The sequence below is a fragment of the Colossoma macropomum genome, unplaced genomic scaffold (assembly GCF_904425465.1).
Source record: "Colossoma macropomum unplaced genomic scaffold, Colossoma_macropomum, whole genome shotgun sequence".
Lineage (NCBI taxonomy): Eukaryota > Metazoa > Chordata > Actinopteri > Characiformes > Serrasalmidae > Colossoma > Colossoma macropomum.
Window position 1 is genome coordinate 16,566,606 of NW_023494801.1, and position 20,459 is coordinate 16,587,064.

A 20,459-nucleotide genomic window follows, 5' to 3' on the forward strand; every position below is an offset into this window, starting at 1 on the left:
AGACATATGAAGCCAGCCACCACATCCTTTCAAACTGCCACTAACACAATGTCACTGAACAGCTTAACATGCTTGGAGGAGAATGCTAACCTACACCTATGTTGGCTACCACTGCACAAAGTGATGGGAGAAGAGAGAGAAGAGAGACAGCACCCACCCAGGGACAGCAAGGCCAATTATGCTCTCTTGGACTCTTGGTTACGTTTGGCTGTGGCAGCGCCCGCAATAAGATTCAGTTTGATTATTTTGGTACAATTCTGAATTCTTTGTAAAAATATACTACAAACACAAATGTGACTAGAGGAATTACAGGCATATGCAAAAGTTTGAACACCCCCAGTCAAGTTACATGTGTTGATTTGAAGCGAACACAAGGTAATATATCCAGGGTACAAACTTATTTTTTGTGCACAGTTTGCTATGTTTAACATATCGGGGGAAAAATAAAACAAAATATAAATTGTGCCATAATGTTTGTACAGGAGACATTTTATGAGAAAATCAACAACATGTAATTTGACTGGTTTGTGCCCAAACTTTTGCATACAACTGTACTACCAGTGAACACTTGGGCCCACTTGATCGTATGTTTTCTTAAAGCTTTCTTAAATGTTAAGCTTGTTGCTAAACATTTCAGTTGTTTATAAGACGAATATACATTTCCAAATGAATTCATATCCAAAACTAACTAACTAACCAAGTAAATACATTTTATACAATATTTTTAAACAAGCAGTTTTCATTTAGGATTTGTTGGAAAACGTAGTTTTGGAACCACTATTATTCTGTCATCCTAATTACTATGTGTTTCTCTTTCAAGTTAATTAGTGCAATGTCTATCCTTGTTAATGGATTACAGGCAATCAGTTGTGATGTGGGACGGCGGGGTTTAAATAGCCATTTTTGGTAGAAGGCCAATATGTCTGACTGGAGTCATTCCATGTGAATATACACCAATTAGCAACTTCATTAAGTAAACCTCCTTATTTATACAGTCTTTGTCCATTTTATCAGCTCCACTTAACATATAGGTGCACTTTGTAGTTCTACAAATACAGACTGAAGTCCATCTGTTTCTCTGCATACTTTATTAGCCCCTTTTCACCGTTCTTTAATGGTCAGGATCACCACAAGACCACCACAGAGCAGCTGCAGTGCTGAGAATGATCCACCACCCAAAAAATACCTGCTCGTTGGTGGTCCTGACCATTGAAGAACAGGGTGAAATGGAGGCCTAACAAAGTATGCATAGAATCAAATGGACTACAGTTTCTTTAATTAAGTTTAATTAAGCAATTAAAGAACTACAAAGTGCACCTATATGGTAAGTGGAGCTGATAATATGGACAAGGAGGAGTACTTCATGAAGTGGCCAGTCTGTGTAGGTTTGATGTCTTTATTATTATTGTAAGTTGAGGAAAATAGTAAGTAAATAGGTATGTGTCCAAACTTTTGACTCAGTGTACATTTCTGCCATCTCATCCATCTTAACCTTCACCTACACTTTTGGATGCAAAAACACTTCACAGAGTGTGGAGCAGAATAGGCCTCAGTGTTTTGCCCTTGCAGCATTTTGCTTCTTAATTGAGACAAATTGCACACTCGAGTTCCATCAGAGGACTAAAAAGCAATGATGGAGGCACAATCAGCAGCCACTCCGTTTCCAGTCCAGCTTCATTTCTCTGTAGCAGGGCTTGACTGAGTACTACCGAGAGTGACAAGGTCCATAAAACCCACTCATCTCATCCAATTAAAGCAGCCGCGAGCCAAATCCAGCAACACTGCGCTGCCTCCTCATTCGCCCCTCAGTCAAAACACGGTATAAATCACAGCAAATTAAATAAGCTCTGAATAAATTAAGCAGTGCAAAGTTTTAATTTCCAATTACAAGCCTCCACGATACACACCCACATGCACAAAAGGGCAGAGGGCGAATTAAATTACAGTGTCACAGGCACGGCAGAAATGAAATTCAGCTGGGAGTTATATGATGATAATGAAGAGATAGATCTGCACAGCCACAAAAGAATTACACTGGAGCTTCTGAACAGGTCGAAGTGAGATGACAACGTCTCACCCCCGGAAAAAGCAAGCCGGCTTCTGAGATAAAACCTCACTGTTGGACTCTGAGCAAAGCCTGTCGTATCAGCCCTAACAGCAGCAGCAGCTTAGAAATTTGAAAATAATTGACACATATTGAAAAATCCATTTGAACTTTGTAAAAAGTCTATAGAGGGTCTCTAAAAGGGAGCTGATGCTGAATGTAGTGCTTGTTCCATGGTAAGTGCGTTTACAAGGATGTTTCAACAGGATTTGAAAGCATGCCAGAAAGATTCAAAGGATCAATTTACCATTAAAGGTGCAGTAATTTGTGAACATGGAACAAGGATATAAGATTTTGATGGCAAAAGAAGTAGAACCATAATAAACCCAGTGATAAAATACCATCAATGTCCAATGTGCTAAGGTTTTTGTGTGAGTTTCAGGCCCAAATCGAATGTTATGTACAAGCGTTATACATGAAATCAGATTAGGAGACATCAATTTATGGGCTGTGTGCATGGTAAAATACACAATGCACTTCTCTTCCTCATGCATATGCATTTGAAGGAGGGCAGTGAAAAAAAGCAGGTAGGGTTACATGAAGCTGATTATAAATGCACTAAATTTACTAAAGTTTTACATCATTTTCCTCTTCATTTTAAAACCAGGTGTAACTTTGCATCAGTGTCTCAAAAGATGTGTTGATAGACTTCCTTTAACCGAAAGAATATTTACCAGTCACTACAGGTACATACATTTCTATGCAAAATCCCCAGTCAAATGACATGTTTTGTTTCTAAGCACCCTTCCTCTACAGGACAAACTTAAAGCAAAGTGTCCTTTAACATTAAACCATAGAAGTTGCAGTTAGCACTGGAGATAAAATAACAGTGTAATTAGCTATTACTTCAGTCATAGCTGAGTAATTCTGTCTAAACCTCCTGCCTTAACCACATGTTAGTCTTGCTTTCAGGGAAAGAACAACAATCCTTTGTTTGTCTTATTTTGACATCAAAGCGAACAGGAAAAAGTCAGTGTGTTGGTGCAAAATGCAATGTAGATGCAATTCACACGCACAACTTGTTATATAATTTAACACGTAATTACATAAGAACATATGAATTGCAGAGCGAAGAATAAAAGTAATAACTCTCGACATGCAATTACCAATAAATTTAAAGTTCATTTTCAATAACGTAGTAATCAAGATTCCTCTCATGACCACATCACTTCATGAGTCTCTATTAATGTCTGTAACAGCATCAAATGAGCGGAGATAAAAGAGAAAACCAGTCAAACACATTTCAAAAGGAATATTCCCATGTTTATTCTGATGGGACACTGATTGTCAGTTAAATGAAGTGGTTTACATGCAGGGAATATCTGACAGGCTTTGTAGAACACGAAGACACATTACCCATATAAAGGTAGGTTCAACTCTGGGAGGAAGGCACAATTTTCTTCAATATCATCATTCATATGAGTCAATGTAAAACATATTTGCTCATGAATTTTAGCCACCTACAAATGAACCATAAAAAACGCAAGGAATTCGGCGTCAAATAAATGGAGGTTGGAGACACTTCATCAAACAACGCTGTGGACTACAAATTATCTGGGAAAATATTAAACGTTTGCGGTGACTTCCGCACCATAAGATACAATACCATAAAGTGCTACGATGTCCCTCAGGAAAATGAAGTATGAGGGAGCGATACAAGAACACCTAACATGCTAAACCTCCATCTCTGCCTTTGTCCCATATACACTGTAAACGCTAAAACCGGGGCGCCATATTTAAAAGACACATCTTCAGCAGGTTAAACACAAGCCCCCAAGGCAGAGTGTGCAAAAGTAGAGCACTGTTGCAATGCCGCAGGTGACAGCAGTCACGGTTTCGAGGCTGCTTTCCCTTTGCTTTGATCAGGAGAAAGAGAGAGAGAGAGAAAGAGAGAGAGAGAGTGCACTCTCATAGAGAGCAGCAATCAATTTACAGTATCAAACGCGTCGCCAATGATCAAACGATCGAGTGCGACACAAAATCGCATGAAAGGAACACGAAGAGAATGGTGACATCAACCTAATGAGACGGTGAAGTGTGAACAGCTATGACGCAAATGCTGGACAGGTTCGGTAATTGATTCACGGTGGATCTGAATCCTGAGGTACCAATCGCCTGGATGAAACTCGATGACAAAAACAATGACAATGACAGAAAAAAAACAAAAAAACAAAAACAGTAACCTTAAAAAACAAAAATCACACAGCACTTCAGTTCAAGCAGTTCAAGGCAGGGCTGGACAAAGCTGCCGTATATTTGGATCTGATATATATTCAGAGTGACCAGCAACATGACAAAGCAAGGTAATAAAGCGATAAATCTCTAAAGCAACATTAACATCAACTGGATCTTCTATATCGATGGACAAAGGACACAAACACATAGAAAGTGTGCGTGGGTAAGCTAGAATAAGGTGCAGTAACTTATACACAAAAGGCTCAGCCTCAGTAGACTGGGCAGACTACTGGTGTCCAGCTAGACTGAGACCCAGCACAAAGGCTTCATTCAAAAAAGATTTTCAATGCCTCCAGGAGTCTGCTGAGGAGCCAAGACTGCCCTCCAGCTCCGAGCACATCCGTCAGTAATGTCGCAGAGCACACGTCTCCATCACTCACAGGTAAGGACACGCAAGGAGCCAGTCAGTTAGGAATGCTGAAAATGCCAGCCATGAAAGACTGATTATCCCTGATTTGCTTCGCCTTTTTTTCCTGGCCCACAGTGAGGTGGACGTGGACGTTTAGATTTGGTAATGAGAACAAAGAAAAAAAAAAAAGAAAAGAAAAAGAAAGGCCCCTTCTCGGTATATTTCTTGACTTCGTCCATGCTTAGCGTTAGTATATTTTGTTTTGCAACTGTGTTTTTGCCAGAAAGAGGAACGTACCGATATGCCAGCTCACTCAGTCCTCCTGATCTTAACTGGCCTCATAAGTAGACTAAAGATGGCTCAGAAAAAGGCCAAAAACAAAGTAAAAAAGTTTTGGATGAGCCAGAAATAAGTCTGACTGCTGTTTGTAAAAGCTTATAAGCAGTGCAGAGACTGCAGTGCAAATATAACTTCCACAAGGTGATCGTTCCGAGCAGAAACTCAATCTACAGCCTGAAAAGACTTCTAAAAGACTCCTCTAACGGAGCAGTCAACAGAAGTACTGAATTCTTAAGTAGATTCATAACTAATTTTGGTCCCTTTGACATTTAACCAGGTTAAACTGATCCAAATGCTCATATGCTACTTAGTGTGTAAAATACTAATGTAACGTGTTAAACCTGTACTGACTTTAATAGTAATAATAATAAAAAAAAATACTAATATATCCATGTAAATCACAGGCTCAGTTCTTGTTTTCTGCTGTCAGAATGATGTTAGCCGTGACAAACATGAGGCAAAAAGTTGCCCAAATTACCACGAATGCCACCCAGAACGTGTGACGAAACGGAGACCTGTGCTTGTTCACAGCGTCCCTACCAACCACAGGCTCTAGGTGGCGCCGACTAAAGTACACGAGGCAAGCTGGGATAATGTACTGAATGCCTGTGCCTGCATAGGCTCCAGTGATGCCCACGAGTGCCTCCAGGTCATGGGTACAAAATGCCACAACTATAGGTGGCACCAGAGTGATGAGGGGGAACACAATGCGGTCCACCACCCAGGGGTAGGTGCCTCCGTCTCGATGAAAGAGCGTCTTCCAGTTGTTGCGTAGTGTGACTGCTATGATAGGGAAGTTAGTGCTAATGGTGAACACTGGAAAAAGGCCCAAGAAGTAGCGAAGGAAGGCCACACCCAGGACGTCACAGTTATCGGTGAAATTTAGCGTGTACATGTCTCGCAACAGCGAACTATCGAAACAGAAGATGGCCGTGAAGGACAGCAGGCTGTAAAAGCCCAGGATGAGCACGTAGTCAGCCAGAAGCAGTGCGCCCACCCGGCGCTTTTCTGAGATGGGCGTTATCAGAGAGGGCAGGGAGTGCTGGCACATGAAGGAGTAGACACACACACCGAAAAGATTGGGCACTCCCGCGAGCTGCGCCACTTGAGGGTGGCCCTCGCCATGTCCTTTGCCAATGCGGATCAGCGCCAGAATAATCATCATGGTGAAAGCTGAGAGAGAGAGAGAGAGAGAGAGAGTGTGTCAGTTATGTTACATTTATGCATTACTTGCATAAATTACCAACAGCACAGCATTATCAAAATTTCTGTTCAATTCAACTGTTGAGATGAAAACAAAATCATTCAGAGTAGTTTGGTATGAAATGCTCCTTTCCACAGAAACTTACAGAGTCAGAATTCTTTTTCAATGGTGGCAAGAGAAACTAGAGGTCGCCATGTCTACAATGCAAATATAGATCTTATTTACTATCCTAAATGATCTGTGAACCTACACATGTATTCTGAGTTTTTGTATGTAACGTTTATTGTGGTAAAATAGTGGTATGTCTAAAAAGTTTCTAAAAAGGTCTATTTTGCCTTACAACTCACTGCATATACCTCTCATTCATTAAAGTTCTTATGTATTAGGCCAAACCCTTCCCAAAACTCCATTCACGTTTGACAAATTTTTATTTTCTAAAAAGTTGGTAAAAAAAATGTGATCTAATCAGTGTTTAATCAACTACAGTTATGCTCAAATTCTTAAAGATCACATGACATGCTTGCACACCTGAAGCGAAACAAGGAGTGTGCTCCATTTACCTGTGCCAGCTCTCTAGTTTTTACGTAGTGGCAAAGGTAGAGAAATAAATTTAAATGGAGTGTCTTTGGCACTTAAACCAGATCTTAGGTAAAATGTCACTAGAAACTGCTGTAGCTGTCCTTTTTTGAGCACCAGTTGCCACTTGTGGATTCAGAATGTACATTTAAATTTTACCATTCTTTTCTGTGATTTCCCCTGTGACATCTGTTATATAATGCACCATCGCTGACTGAGCCGGAGCTTTCAGGCAGTAACAGTGCCATACACCAGATAATGTGCTACTTATAAATGGAGTGGAAACCATGTTAACATGGCACAACCGGCACATTTACCAGGTGGACACTAGATTCCAGATTTTCCATCCATGTTTTTTTTACGCACATTCAAAATTCACAAAAAAGGCTGAAGTGGATTTTCCATCCACCACATCAGACATCATAACCATTTTGTGTGACAGCTTTCTGTGAGGGAGCGTTCAGAAAACAAACTCTTTAGATGTCTGGTTCTTATCCTAACTGTGAACAATTCTCTAAGCTTCTCTAGAATGGAACATTTCAATTTCAATTTCCCCTTTAATACAGTAAGGAAGACTTTTTTTTTGGGGGGGGGATTTTTACCCAATTTTTCTCCCCAAATTTAGTCGTCTCCAATTCCACTCGCCTCCCACAATCACACGATACCATCAACATAGGTCTCGGAGGAAGGCTAACACAGACCTGTGAAGCCAGCCACCGCTTCTTTTCGAACTGCCGCTGACGCAACGTCATTGGACAGTTGAACGCGCTCGGAGGAAAGTGCCAACCGCCAGTTCTGTTACATCAGCAAACAGATGCCTGAACTGACTAGCATCGCGTTAAGTGATGGGGGGAGAAGGAGGGGCCATCCTACCCACCTAGAGAGAGCGAGGCCAATTGTGCTCTCTTGGACTCCCGGCTATGGATGGCTGTAGCATCAGCAGGGATCGAACGAGCGATCTCCTGATGATAGGGCCAACGCTTAGACGGTTGCACCACTCGGGAGCCTTAAGGAAGACTTAATATCCTATGAGAAAGACATCGTTTAAAGAACAGAAAGATCATTTCTAACATTTCTTAAAAAATTAACTTCTATTTTAACCCTTGCAAGTTATGATCCTCTATGACAAAAAAATGAAAGCGGACACAGTAAACAAAACTGTGTTTTCCTTGTTAATTCACACAGACGTTATTTGTCACTGTAGTGAAATCTCTGCCATTTGGTGTATTTTTACAGAAAACATGACTCTACAGGCTGTGATTCCAAAGGATTTGCTGCTCGACACTGTGTTGCAGCTGCTGTTTCTTACAGAGATGTCTCAGACTGACAGGACAGTGTAGAACAGAGATGTAATGTAAAACACTAACATTATTTCTAGAGACTGATGCAGTACACTCCTTTTTATTTAACAGGTTATTTTCAAGCTAACCTGACAATAAGTTGGGCATGTAGCCAACAGGCTTTGAGTAGTCAACATCCAAAAGGTAACATCATCCAAAGCAACATATGTGTTACTTGAAAGTCTGTTTCAGATTTCTACAAAAGGGTAAACAAAAGCTGCTTATAAAGTGCATTACATTGTTTCTGCATTAAACATTGCTTTGCTGGCACATGCTTAGGATTTTCTGGCTTTTAGTGTAAACAAACATGAAAAAGTCAAACATGCATGGCCTCACTATACTGTACACTATACTCACTATACTACACTAGCTGCAGCTATTGTTGAGCTCTCCATCAAAGCACAAAGGCCACACCCTCTATCCTGCTCTCTCTTTTAAGACAGCCAATAAAAGCAGTGGTCATCAGCTTACAAAATCAACACCCAGAATTGGACTTTTTCTTAACAGAAGGGTAAAGGTCATGGCAAAACACATCATAGAAAGACTGAATTAAAGTAATATTTGTTTTATACTCTTTACTGTGAGCAAATACTACTACGTTTTTTGTATATTTTATTATTATACTTTAAAATGTAGAAAACATTATTGTTGTGCACATAGTTTTGCTTTCTGGAAAGAAAAGCAATGCATGTCCTTTCAATCACATTTGCTGACATCGAAAACAATGGAAAAGTAGAAATAAGTAAAAAAAAAAATATATATATGTAGACTGGAACCTGTTGATACAAAATGCAAATTGAATTTACCGGCAGTCAAAACTTTCAACTGCTGAAATTTTACATTGACCTTTGTTTGTAAAACTAAAAACCTGTTTATCGCAATTCATTAAAGTATGTTGTTTACTAAATATGACTGATCCCTACACTTGCAATGACTCGCCTTAAGGTTATATGCAGAGGTGCAATCAAAAGTCCATGCTTGGATAATGGTAAAAAACTGTTAAGTGAACATGAGTACGAAGCCTTTGTCACCACTTTCTTCTCAACGTCTTATACAGTAAAAGAAAAAAAACAAAAAACAAACAAAAACCCCAAGTAAATTACATCAAATAAACTTGACGTGGAGATGCTCTCCATTCCTAAGCTGACTCTGACTAAGGTTGACTGTGAAGCAGTTTAGGTCCTAATGATCTGGTAGAGAAAGCTAGTAGAATAGACTGACAACACTCCCAGAAAACATGTCACCTGCACAGACAACAAGGTACACAGAGTTGTTGGGCTAAAAAAAACATGCTACCTCAATCTGTCCATGCAACGTGACTGCAAGTCAGTTAAAGAGCACGGGTAATAAAAGTCACACGGCCCAGCTGTTTACTGCCTTAAAAAAAACCCCAAAAAAACACTTCAGTTGCTCAGCATGGGGCCCATCCCCATCAACCAGTCAACCCTAAAAGAAGTAAACTGCTGAAGCAAACCCTACCCTAGCCTCCAGCAGTGAGCATTTCGAATCGATAGGCGTGAATGCATCATTCGTGACTGCCAGGGTGGCTGAATCTCTAAGGGACGCTAAAGCAGGCTTGGCATTCCTGTTACGGAGTGTTGAGTCTGGGCTGTCTCCTCACCTCTCCCTGCTCAATCACACCATTACAGGGGGAATTAGTCACAGCCCTCCTCCTCCATCTCCTCCTCCTCCTCCTCCTGTGCTGCACCCTGACTTCTTTAGGATGCGTGCTGCATCGCCTGCCTAGCAAGGGAGGGGACGGGAACTCTTGTTGTCCTTGCAGGAGATATCTCGCAATGCATCTGGGCCCAATCAGCATTGGAAGCAAACCATCATTGTTGACAGGGAAAATGGATTAGGTCCTTCCTGGTGGGTTTGAGGGTGAGGTAAGCTGATGCGTAATTAATCTGAGGGAATATGCCATGTAGGTGTCCCCACAACATGAGCTCTGACCAAGGGGGCCTCATTAGCGTAAAGACTGTCCAGTTACATGAATGTCAAATGTCCTTAAGGTTTGGGTTGCAGCAGACAAAGGTGAAGCATTTCACTGGCTTTAAAAAAAGTGTCTGGGAGATGCGTGCTGTGTCTATTAATCAGGAGCTGTGTGCTCCTGCTGCAGCACTTTAATGTATGTCAGGGGAATAAAATGATTCACTCCAATTACGAGGACAAAATGTACCCTGGAAAGAAATGAGAGTAATGTGAACGATGTTACGGCATGAGGGGTGAGAAAGTGTAGAAATAGATGAAGAGCATGCCACCTCCCTCTCACCAAGAAACAGGCAAATGCCAATGCCCCCATTTGAATAACATGAATCAGTAGCCCATTTAGGATTAATCTAAAAGTTACAGAGAGAAAAAAAAACTGCATGAACATAAATTGGCAAATGCAGCATTTTACAGGTCAGGATTTCTTCCACAAGAAAATATCTGTCTGAATAAATGAATTGTCAATTCTTTTTTTTTAATGTTCAGGTGCTGTTGGTTCATTTTAAATTAATTAGATAGTTGTTTCTTATAGTGATGGTTTAAGAAAAAAGCTCCTAAGGTCAGAAAGAGCCACAAAGACTTCAAAGAATTTATGTAAATCTGAATACCACCAGTGTAAAGACCTACTCAAAATGTGTGTGTTCGTACATGGCAATGAACAACATTTAAATTAAAGGACAGCCATCACCTCAGTTTTTCATAAAATGTTAGTTAATATCAGACACAAAACCTCAGACATAAAAACCTGAAACAGGTGACAAGTTCAGAAACCAGTCCTCTGTAGTGAGGTCCAGTGGCATCAATCCTATGAGAAAATCTGAGTGATTTTAATTCTAGTGCACTCTGAGGCTAAAATACAGAGACCATGCAACAATGCAACTACAAGTTACATATTATATCCAAAGACCTCTCCTTTTGAGACCCCACTTATTCTACTGGCTCTGTACGTTGTGCTTGGACCCCGATCGCCACTTGTGATGTAAAATGTCTACAAAAATAAAAATGTAATTAGTCCACAGAAATAACGTATTCTACATCAATTTCAGACAAAAACTAAATATAAGCTGTCTCAACCTTTTACTGCCTACTATACTAAAATAGTTCTAAATACAATAATGAAATCAGCTTCACCACTGACCACTGTGGTTCCTTTTTCACAGTTCAGCAGTGATCTTTTAGTTCTGATTCTATTTATGAGTGGGCTGAACAATGACGGTCAACTGCTACTGTGCTGTTTTTGCAGAAGAGGAGGGATTCTTCCTCATAATTCTCGACTGGCACTGGAGCACACCCAGCCCCATCCCAATTCCTCCATTCTACTTGACTGACGTGAGTGGCATATGCAGCATTCAAAATGGCAAATATCACAGAAAGGAGTTAAGTTCATATGTATGTAATGTCCACAATAACATATATTCAACGCTAGGGCGAGTCAAAATTTCAGTTCTCTAGAAAAATGTATGACAGAGAGTCAAGTGCGCGATTGGTGGTTCAACATCATGGTCTACTATATCCCACTCTCACTGCAGGATTCCAGCGTTTGCAGCACAATGCCGTCACTTATCGCATCGACACAGCGCAAAAGAAGAATGCAGTATGACAGTGGAAGAAAGTGAAATGAGCGCAGCCGACATGATAATGTTATCCGCAGTGGGACCAACCTCTAAACGTCCTGTGCAGAGCTGCAGCGTTTTCCATTTGCCACTGGACATGCCGTCATATTGACGCAATGTAATTATCCACTGCCTGACTTGGTTTAGACGTATAACACAACGTCCCCCACAGAAGCTTCTGAAGAGTACACGTATAAGCTTCATGATGACTGTGTCCTTTAGGCAACATGGTAAAACACAGTACTGCAATTCACATTATTAACTTATAAAGTGAGATTATAAAAGTCAAAGGACCCCACTTTCTGTTATTCTATTACTCTATCAGTATTTCTTTTGTCTACTCTTTACTTATGTGCACCCTACAGCCACTTTTACTCTCCCATTCTTCCAGTCCTAAAACAACAAGTTACAGCTGTGTCCTCCCAACAAAAACTGTTTCCAAAAAGAGCCATGATGTAGCGGTAACACTCGCACAAGCAAAACCCAAACACACCTTAGCAGCCAAGCAAAAATTTCTCATGTGCATCTAAAATGGCTAAAGTACATATTTATGAAATAATCTACTTGCAAAAGGAAGGGGAAAGTCTAAGATGATAAAAAAAATTATTACAAGATACAGAGAAAACAGGACTATAGGACTCCTAACAACTATGTAAGATCTGGCAGACCACCAAATTGTAAACCTACAAACCTACAAGCATGACTCCCAAAAAGAACTGAAGCTGAAAGTTGGACACATTAAATACTAAAGATCTTTTATATTGTAACACTGTAATTTTCTGTTAAATGTTTCGATGCTGATAAATAACTCGATGGCCATTTTGACTGGAAATTAAATAAATGAAAGGGTGGTCAACTTTGCACAGTACTGTATACATATTTAAACCCAGGCTCTATAGACAGCCATGGATACCCTGAGTAAAGAACTGCTCCAGCAGCAGAGAGCACACACTCTGACAGAGCACAAGCAAAGCTGAGACTTATTACTGCTGTAATAATAGAGGCAGACTAAAGAGCAAGCGAGTCGCAGAATCAAGGGCACATTTAATCCAAATACTCCTGACATGGCATGCCACCACGCAAGTCCACTGTATGGATACTTAACCTTCAGCGCAGAGAGCTCTATTGTTTAGGGTTGAAATGTGATTCTGTCTAGGTACACATGGTCAAGTGATTCATCACGCAGCCTGAATTCCCCTCTGCGAGCTTGTTGACAAGCAGAGAAAATGCCACTGGTATTTATGTCTTCAAGTCTTATTCATCTTGATATGTCTGTATCTGACACCAGTGCTGGCGGCCAGGTCTGAACTGTTAACCCTAGGTGCCATAAAGTTCTCCCCTCTCTGGGCCAGACAGCCAGACACAAAAGCTGGCAAGCAATTCAGCCACTGTCTGTAGAGGGAAAGCAAAAAGGAAACGGCCGCAGAGCAGTGCTCACACCGGTATCGAGAGCACAGGGTCATCAGAATTCCCCAGGCATCAACAGAAACAATGTGAAGGGCAACGCAGTGGGATTTTAGCAACGTTGGTGGTGTTTTCAAGCATGAAACTCACCTGGCGTGGCACTGGTGGGGCAGAATGACATTGGGTGATGTTCTGCAACTTAGGTTCCATTGGAAACAAAAGGGAAGCCTTGGGGAGATTAGAACTGACCTGTAGGATTGCGAATAGGGCAGGCAGCCAGGACTAAGCTAAAAGGATTACTCTGGCAGCTGTTCTACGCTTAGGTAGGCCTCTATCTTAATGAGCAGCACAGGGGAGCTCTGCTGAGAGACGTGAAAGGGGAGTTAAAAGACACATTCTAATTCCCAACCACGCAAGTCTGAAAACTATGGTGAAAGTGTGCGTTAATTCCATTAAATTCTAAAAATAAGCTTTTCATCTGTCTTTCTTTTAGCACTTGTCTCTTTCATTCAGGAAAACAACTCTACTTAACAGGTAATGGGACTTTAAAAATGAGATTCCACAACTACCACTTTTCGAAGAGCAAGCGCACAACAATCCAGTGTTTTCCCAGTCTTAATGCTGAAGCATACCTGCACTGTGAAGCTCAGCTTTGTAGTAGCCCTAGCACATGGTTGGGATCATGATGGGCCTGATAATTAGCTGACAAGTTGGAATTAGGGGTGTTAGGGCAATAAAACATAACTATGCAGTGTAAAAATCATTAATGAGAAACAGGCTTCTTGTTCTACCTCTCAGCTTTAGCACATCTTTTAAACAATGTCACTGTCACTTTGTTACTGCTACAGGTGCTAACTAGCACCAACTGGTGGTCATCCTTCTTCTCAACTAGTTGAATTCAATCATTGATATAACAGCATATAGCACAGAAAAGCTGGTTTGTTCTGGAAGAGCAGCGTCTAGCTCTAGTCTTCTCGCTTCTACTCACAGTTCTATGTCTTTGACAAAACTGAAATATTAGTCTGGGGTGGTTTTACTGAAATATGGTGGTGTAAATCTGAAACAGGGAATGATAAAACACAAGATTTGATGAGGAAAGCAGTGAAAGCTCCCCCTTCTGGATGTTTGCACGTAAGACAACACAGGTGGATACAAAGGGTCTATCACTTGGTCTGAAGAAAACACTATGGGAAACACCGCAGATTCCGCACCCAGCTATCAGATGTCTTTAATCATGCAATATTTAAATCAGGATAGTACTGCACTGGTGTGTTTCCTTAATAAAACATCTTGCAATTCAGTTGCACAGCGCTCCAGGCATTACAAGATACAGAGAAAGAAAAGACGATAAGTTATGTATGGTTTGCTTTGAGCCCACAACTGAAGCACAGTTCAAAATTTCAGCCATGTGTTCAGGAAGAACTACGTACTGTCCTTCATAGGTGACTGAAGGCTTTTCAAATTTTGTGTCTGTAAGCCAATGCTTGAATGCAGATACCTAAAAACAGCCCACATAATGTTAAACCGTGAAGACAGTCAAGCTGGCCGCACTCAATTTACACCTACGTGTACAGATCTGATTACAAAGTGACATAATGCAACTAGACCCAAACATATTCCTGTCAATAACATGGTGCGCATGTCTTTTCCATGTACAAAGATACAGGATGCATTTTAATGCCAAGTGTAAACAGGGTCCAAGTAGGTAAAATTAACATGACACAAATGGCGATATAATCAATGTCAATGCATTTCTGTCTACGGCACAGCAGAAGCTCAAAGGCAGAAGGTTTTTTTCTGAAGGACACAGCCTTTGACATTCCTGTTGAATTCTGTCAGTAACCCCAGCACCATTATTCCTGTAATTCAACTGTAAGCCATAGAAAAAAATCTTAAACTTGATCGAGCCGCCTACCTCACGACACCACAAGTTAAGATGATTAACTATTCTTTAACAGTAGGTTCAACATCTCTGCCAGCAGCCAGGGCTTGAGTGGAGAGCAGTAAGTGCCGAGTACATTAAGCTGGTGTCAAACGGCTACAGATCACGTCCATGAACCTACCATAAGTCCTTCCACATGCAGTTAATTTATGGATCACAAACAGAAATCGCAAAGACCTTGTGAAGAATGCTTTAACAACCCCCTAAGGAGAGTGCTGCTGTATTTCCAGCGCTTGCAAACAAAAAGACTGACATTAAGCTGAGGCTAACGGGCACTTCTACAGCTTCAAGGACCAATAAACTTCTGTATGGAGTCATCTGGGGCCATTTTCTTTGTGATGGGGCTTCCTGATTTCATTGACAAGCAATAAACTGGTGGAAGGTAGGAATGCCTGAAACACCAACACTTTTATTAGAATGGCCATATTTCAAATATGGCTAATTGCATGATTTTTGTCTTTAGTTTAGTACTGGTCTTTATCTGTATTCACAAAACCAGCCTTTTTAATTTATGGACCACAACCAGAAATCCTCTAAGGAGAGTGCTGCTTCATTTCCAGTGCTTGCACACAAAGAGACTGACGTTCTATGGGAGAAAAATGCCAACAAAGCTATTACAAAATACTAACTTGACTACATGTTAATCGGATTCACTCAATCATGTTTTCCCAAAAAATGTCTGAACTGCTTGGAGGAGTAGGAGTAAGTTCTTTCCGCACACATTAACAAACGCACACATTAACAAAAGACAAATGCTTATGTTTCTTGAATAATTTGTTGCCTATCATTGCTACATAATGTTATTCTTTAGTAAATGCAAATAGCATTTGCAGGATTGACCAAATTCCTGCTTGCAACAGTCACTAACACTTCCACTGTGGTTACTGCACTGACACCCAGTTGAACACTGATATTGCGCACAGATGCAAACTCCGACTTCTGCCAGAAAATAAAAGCTTGTTTAAAATGATGAAAAGTCTGCTACCATGGGGTTACTTACATTGCCACAGGTACTCCAAAGTCATGACTGTGTGGTCTGAAATACCAGACATGGGGTATGGAGATGGAAGTCACATGTTGACCTGACTTGCAACACCACAACTTAGACATGTACTTAAATATCTCATGACTTGACTTGTGCTTAACTGACTGGGGACTCGACCAGGATTGAAGATTTTAGCCAAAGAAAAAACTACGGATATGGGTACTGAAGTGAATTTATGTTACTACCTTGGCAAGTGTAGTCACTGCCACAATGCAAAATGTTCTCTTTTTTCTTTTTTTTTGTTGGTAATATCATTTTTTAATTATCATTTTATTTTTTAAATAAGTGAAGTATCTGCAATAAATGCCAAGTACTTCATCGACTTTCCAGTCCAACTTACCCTTCTGGAAAAAGGGATAGTGCCTAAACGTGAGTATTATTCCAGAGTGGCAGGACAGTTAAACTCGCTCTGGCCTTGCAGCTAGTTATGGTCCAGAGGTTTGTGACCACTGCCTGGAGGAAGACGTCAGGAAAGGTAAACAGCAGCAATCACTCTAACGCTGTTCTTCCTGCAGCTCCAGTGGCATCAGGTTCGATGTGGTTTCAGATAACAAGTCTTTCATTATAGAAAACCGTTAGTCTGAAGGACAGAACTGAAGAACTACATGCAATAAATGCAGTGTTTAAAGGCAAGAGGCAAAACTAGCAATAACAAAGTTAGTTTCAGTCAAAGCATCTTGCGAACATCTTTGTGAAACACCCACTCAATCCTGATCAGGATGTTTTTTTTTTCCCCAAGATGAGTTGTTCTTGTTTTTCTAGCTTTTCTCTAGTTTGAAATATTGTTTAGCATGATTTTTTTTACAAATCTAACTTTGGTTAATGCCTTTCAAGTCTCAAATCTTTGTAATCATTGAGATTAATATTAGCAATAGAGTTGCCAGCCCCTTTAAGAAATTCCTAATTGTGCCTCTGGCCACAGTTAAGACAACAATGATATCTGTTCTGTCAAACAGTTAGAAACAGTGTGAGGCAGCAGAGCGTTTTTTCAGTTATTGGAGAATCTAATTTTTCTGTAGTGAATTGCTTCAGTTTTATGAACAAAAACCCCATTTAATAAGTATTTAAATCTGACTGTCCCGGGGGTCCCTGAAGTAATTCCATCCATTAGTGGAGCGAATCAGTCCATGTCTAACAAACGACTGTACAAAGAATAAATGAGAAGATAAAATCTATCAGTGTAATTATCTGTAGAAGATAAAATAAAATAACTGAAGGACAAGTTTGTAGCTGACTAACTGCTCCTGAGACCTGGTTCCACAGGGTTTTTAGATTTTTTTCTAGCCTTTGCCTCCCACCGACCATCCCTGACAAGGAAGCTGGGAAAGACAGCTCAGGAAACAAGACAGCAGTGAAATCAACATCAACAGCCATGATTAAAGGCTTAGTTACCATCTATTGAGCTGCAATTGATCGAGCTGTACAGCACTGCAGACATCTAAACGTTTCCCCCTTAATCAGCCTGCATTTTATTGTCTAAAAGAAATCAAAGTTTAGAGGGGAACTCATTAAGGGGTGAAACTAGGCATCAATACTAAGCCAGAGCAGGAAAGTACAAGATTGAAGACTCCTCCTTCTGGGCATCTATACACGTAGTCACAAAGGTTCTCTTCTATGGCAGAATCCATACCATTGAAAGGCAAGGCTATTTCACCTCCAAATTTGTTCTAAAGGCGAAGGGAAAGGAGAAAGCAGTTTTTGAAGCGTGTAAAGCAAACGCACATTTCTCTTCAATACTCAGCAGTCAGTGGAGACTGCAAGCACACTGCTCTGCTGAATAAGAATGACTAATACATTTTCCTTTAGGCTCGATTTCTCTGGGCTGAATCATTGCTTAGAGGTATTCATTAAGGCACAGCTATATTTCAGGGCACCCTGAAGCTATACTGAGTCACTCTGCTGGTCAATGGTATGTTGACCACAATAGTGAGAGTAGGTCTGGCAAATACTCAAAGGAGCCATATTCTACGTTTTGCTTGCATTTTATTTTATTTCCACTTAAGTCCACTTACAATGTTAGTGTGGTTTTATATACCAAAACCACAGTCGCAATTTATTTTTACCTGACCATTTTCCAGCCTCCCTTTATGCCCTAGAATTATACAGGCTGTTGAAATATTGTTAGTATGCCTCATTCAAAAAGCACTCCAGGCTGAAATGTGGACCAAACTAATAAGTTTGGACTGAAATCCTTAAAAACTTTCACTCACTTCTTTCAGAGGTGTGGATCCTTTTAAAGTCTTCAAAGATATTTTTGCATGAGTCAAGAAAAGTGTGATGTTAATCTTTTGTCCCATTAATCTTCCACTGCAATACATAATACATACATATACTTAAAATATGTATAAATCGCAACCATGATTCATTCAAAATGGGCTGATTTTGTAGTTTAGTTTCTGAATATGTACTGTCAGACTGAAACTTTACCAACGCTTAAAGTGCACATCAAATTATTTTTAAAAAGGCAAAGAAACTTTGTTTTTCTATGTATAGCATTTATGGGGCTGATGATTAGAGTCTATAGGATACTCTGATGTCTTTAACATTTTAATGTAAGGCATTTCAGCCATTCATTTTAATGTTTCCTCCGCAACATTATAAAAGTACAACACTTGAAAAAAAAGCTGTGCATTGCAGTGTCCCAGTCCAATGCTCTAGTTGTAAGCTAGTTTGTTAGTCCCAGGCTAACACACTTGCCACTAGTCATGGTACAGCATAATACAATGCGATGTGGTACTGCATCCCTAGACCTTTAGCATTCATGACCAATGCTAAAACTTTTTGAATGGCTTCCTGTGCACTTTGAATAGATCTCCTAGCTCCTAGGAGGTTATCAATAGCAAGGCTCTTATTATTAAAACAAAACTAATTAAATACAATTTTAATATTTGTCAAATTCAGTGAAAAAATTACTTCTATATGTTTCAGGCAAGTCACAAAAGACAGCTACTACAGTGTAGTAGGCTAATAATCAGTTAATGTTTATACACATAAGAGACTCAACTCAGTGTGTACATGAGTTCATTTACACATTTCACTGGCCTAGAATGCAAAATCAATGGCCTGTGGGATTTTATGAAAAAGTCAAAAATATGTTATTTTTTAAAAATAAATACATAAATAATAAAATAAATAATAATAATAATAATAATAATAAGCCTATGTCCATTTTTTGAAAATCATTTTATGTCTCGAGACTGAGAATCACTGGTTTACACCATTCGGAGAAGCTTGATATTTGTGTGCCCACTAACGGATTTAGGACACACAGCATTGTCTTAGAAAATAGTGTTTACTGCATGTTAGGTTATGTTCTTGAAAAAGAAGGTACAGTCATATGCAAACGTTTAAATACACCCGGTCAAATTATTTCTTAATGTAAGTTAACACATCCTCTACAGGAAACAAATTGCTGACAGCCCTAATCAATAAGCCGACAGCCCTAATCAACAGTATTTTTATCTGGAGGTTTGCAAAAGGTACAGAGAGCCATAAACAGAGGAAAGACTCCTCACTTTTTATGTTAATGTACACTAAATTCTCCCCACACGGCTGAAACTACAGACTCATGACATGCAGAGTTATAGGCCTGACCCATGTGTTTGATTTTTGCAGTCTTTGTTTTCCAAGCCTTGAGCATCCACATGCTGTAACAGTAATAAATGGCCTTCTCAATGCCCTGTACCTCTCTCCAGGGAAGCAGGAATGATTAATCCCCACCCAGCAATCAAGAGCCCTTCGCCTGTCCCTCTCCACTCACACTACTCAATATCAATTAAAACTGCATGTCTCTACTCACTTCCACCTCGCTTGATATTTCACTGCTACAGTTGAGAGCTAGTAATTGTCCTTCTTTTTGCACAGCAATGAGGAACAAAGGTGGACCTGACCAATGCAGAGACACATTCAATAATACGTGTAAAGAACTGCTTCTTCGCATACAAGAAACAAACTGCATTTCTGCTGAATAAACAACTTATTTCACAAAATCAAAAAGGCCACTGTCTTGCAGAATAGCAACAAAAGATAAGTGTTGAGGTCTGAGAACATTAGTCTTTAAAATTCCACAGAGAAGTCTCTGGAGGAAAGGTGTTAAAGAGGAAAAGATGAAGTTTAATGCATTATGCAGACAGAGGTAATGGTTGGAGAAAAAGCATCCACCCTCCAAAAGTTACGGCTTGTTATGCAATGTAATTTGATGTCAAGAAAAACAGAATGTTTACATATATTCAACTTACAGATGTTTAGCTCTGCACATTTACACTGAAGTTATAAAGAGAGCTTTAGCATGAACTGCTTTTTGACTGCAGCACAATACA

General features: G+C 40.0%; 1 protein-coding gene across 2 annotated transcripts in view; it reads right to left on the minus strand.

The window, feature by feature from the left end:
• Window positions 1–2,804: 2,804 nt before the first annotated feature.
• Window positions 2,805–20,459, minus strand: part of tmem104 (transmembrane protein 104) — a 75,663-nt gene continuing 58,008 nt past the window's right edge. For both annotated transcript variants that reach the window (XM_036590324.1, XM_036590325.1), the window contains exon 10: window positions 2,805–6,200. In XM_036590324.1, the coding sequence (XP_036446217.1) occupies window positions 5,434–6,200 (767 nt within the window). In that variant the 3' untranslated portion in view covers window positions 2,805–5,433. The remainder of the gene's footprint in view (window positions 6,201–20,459) is intronic.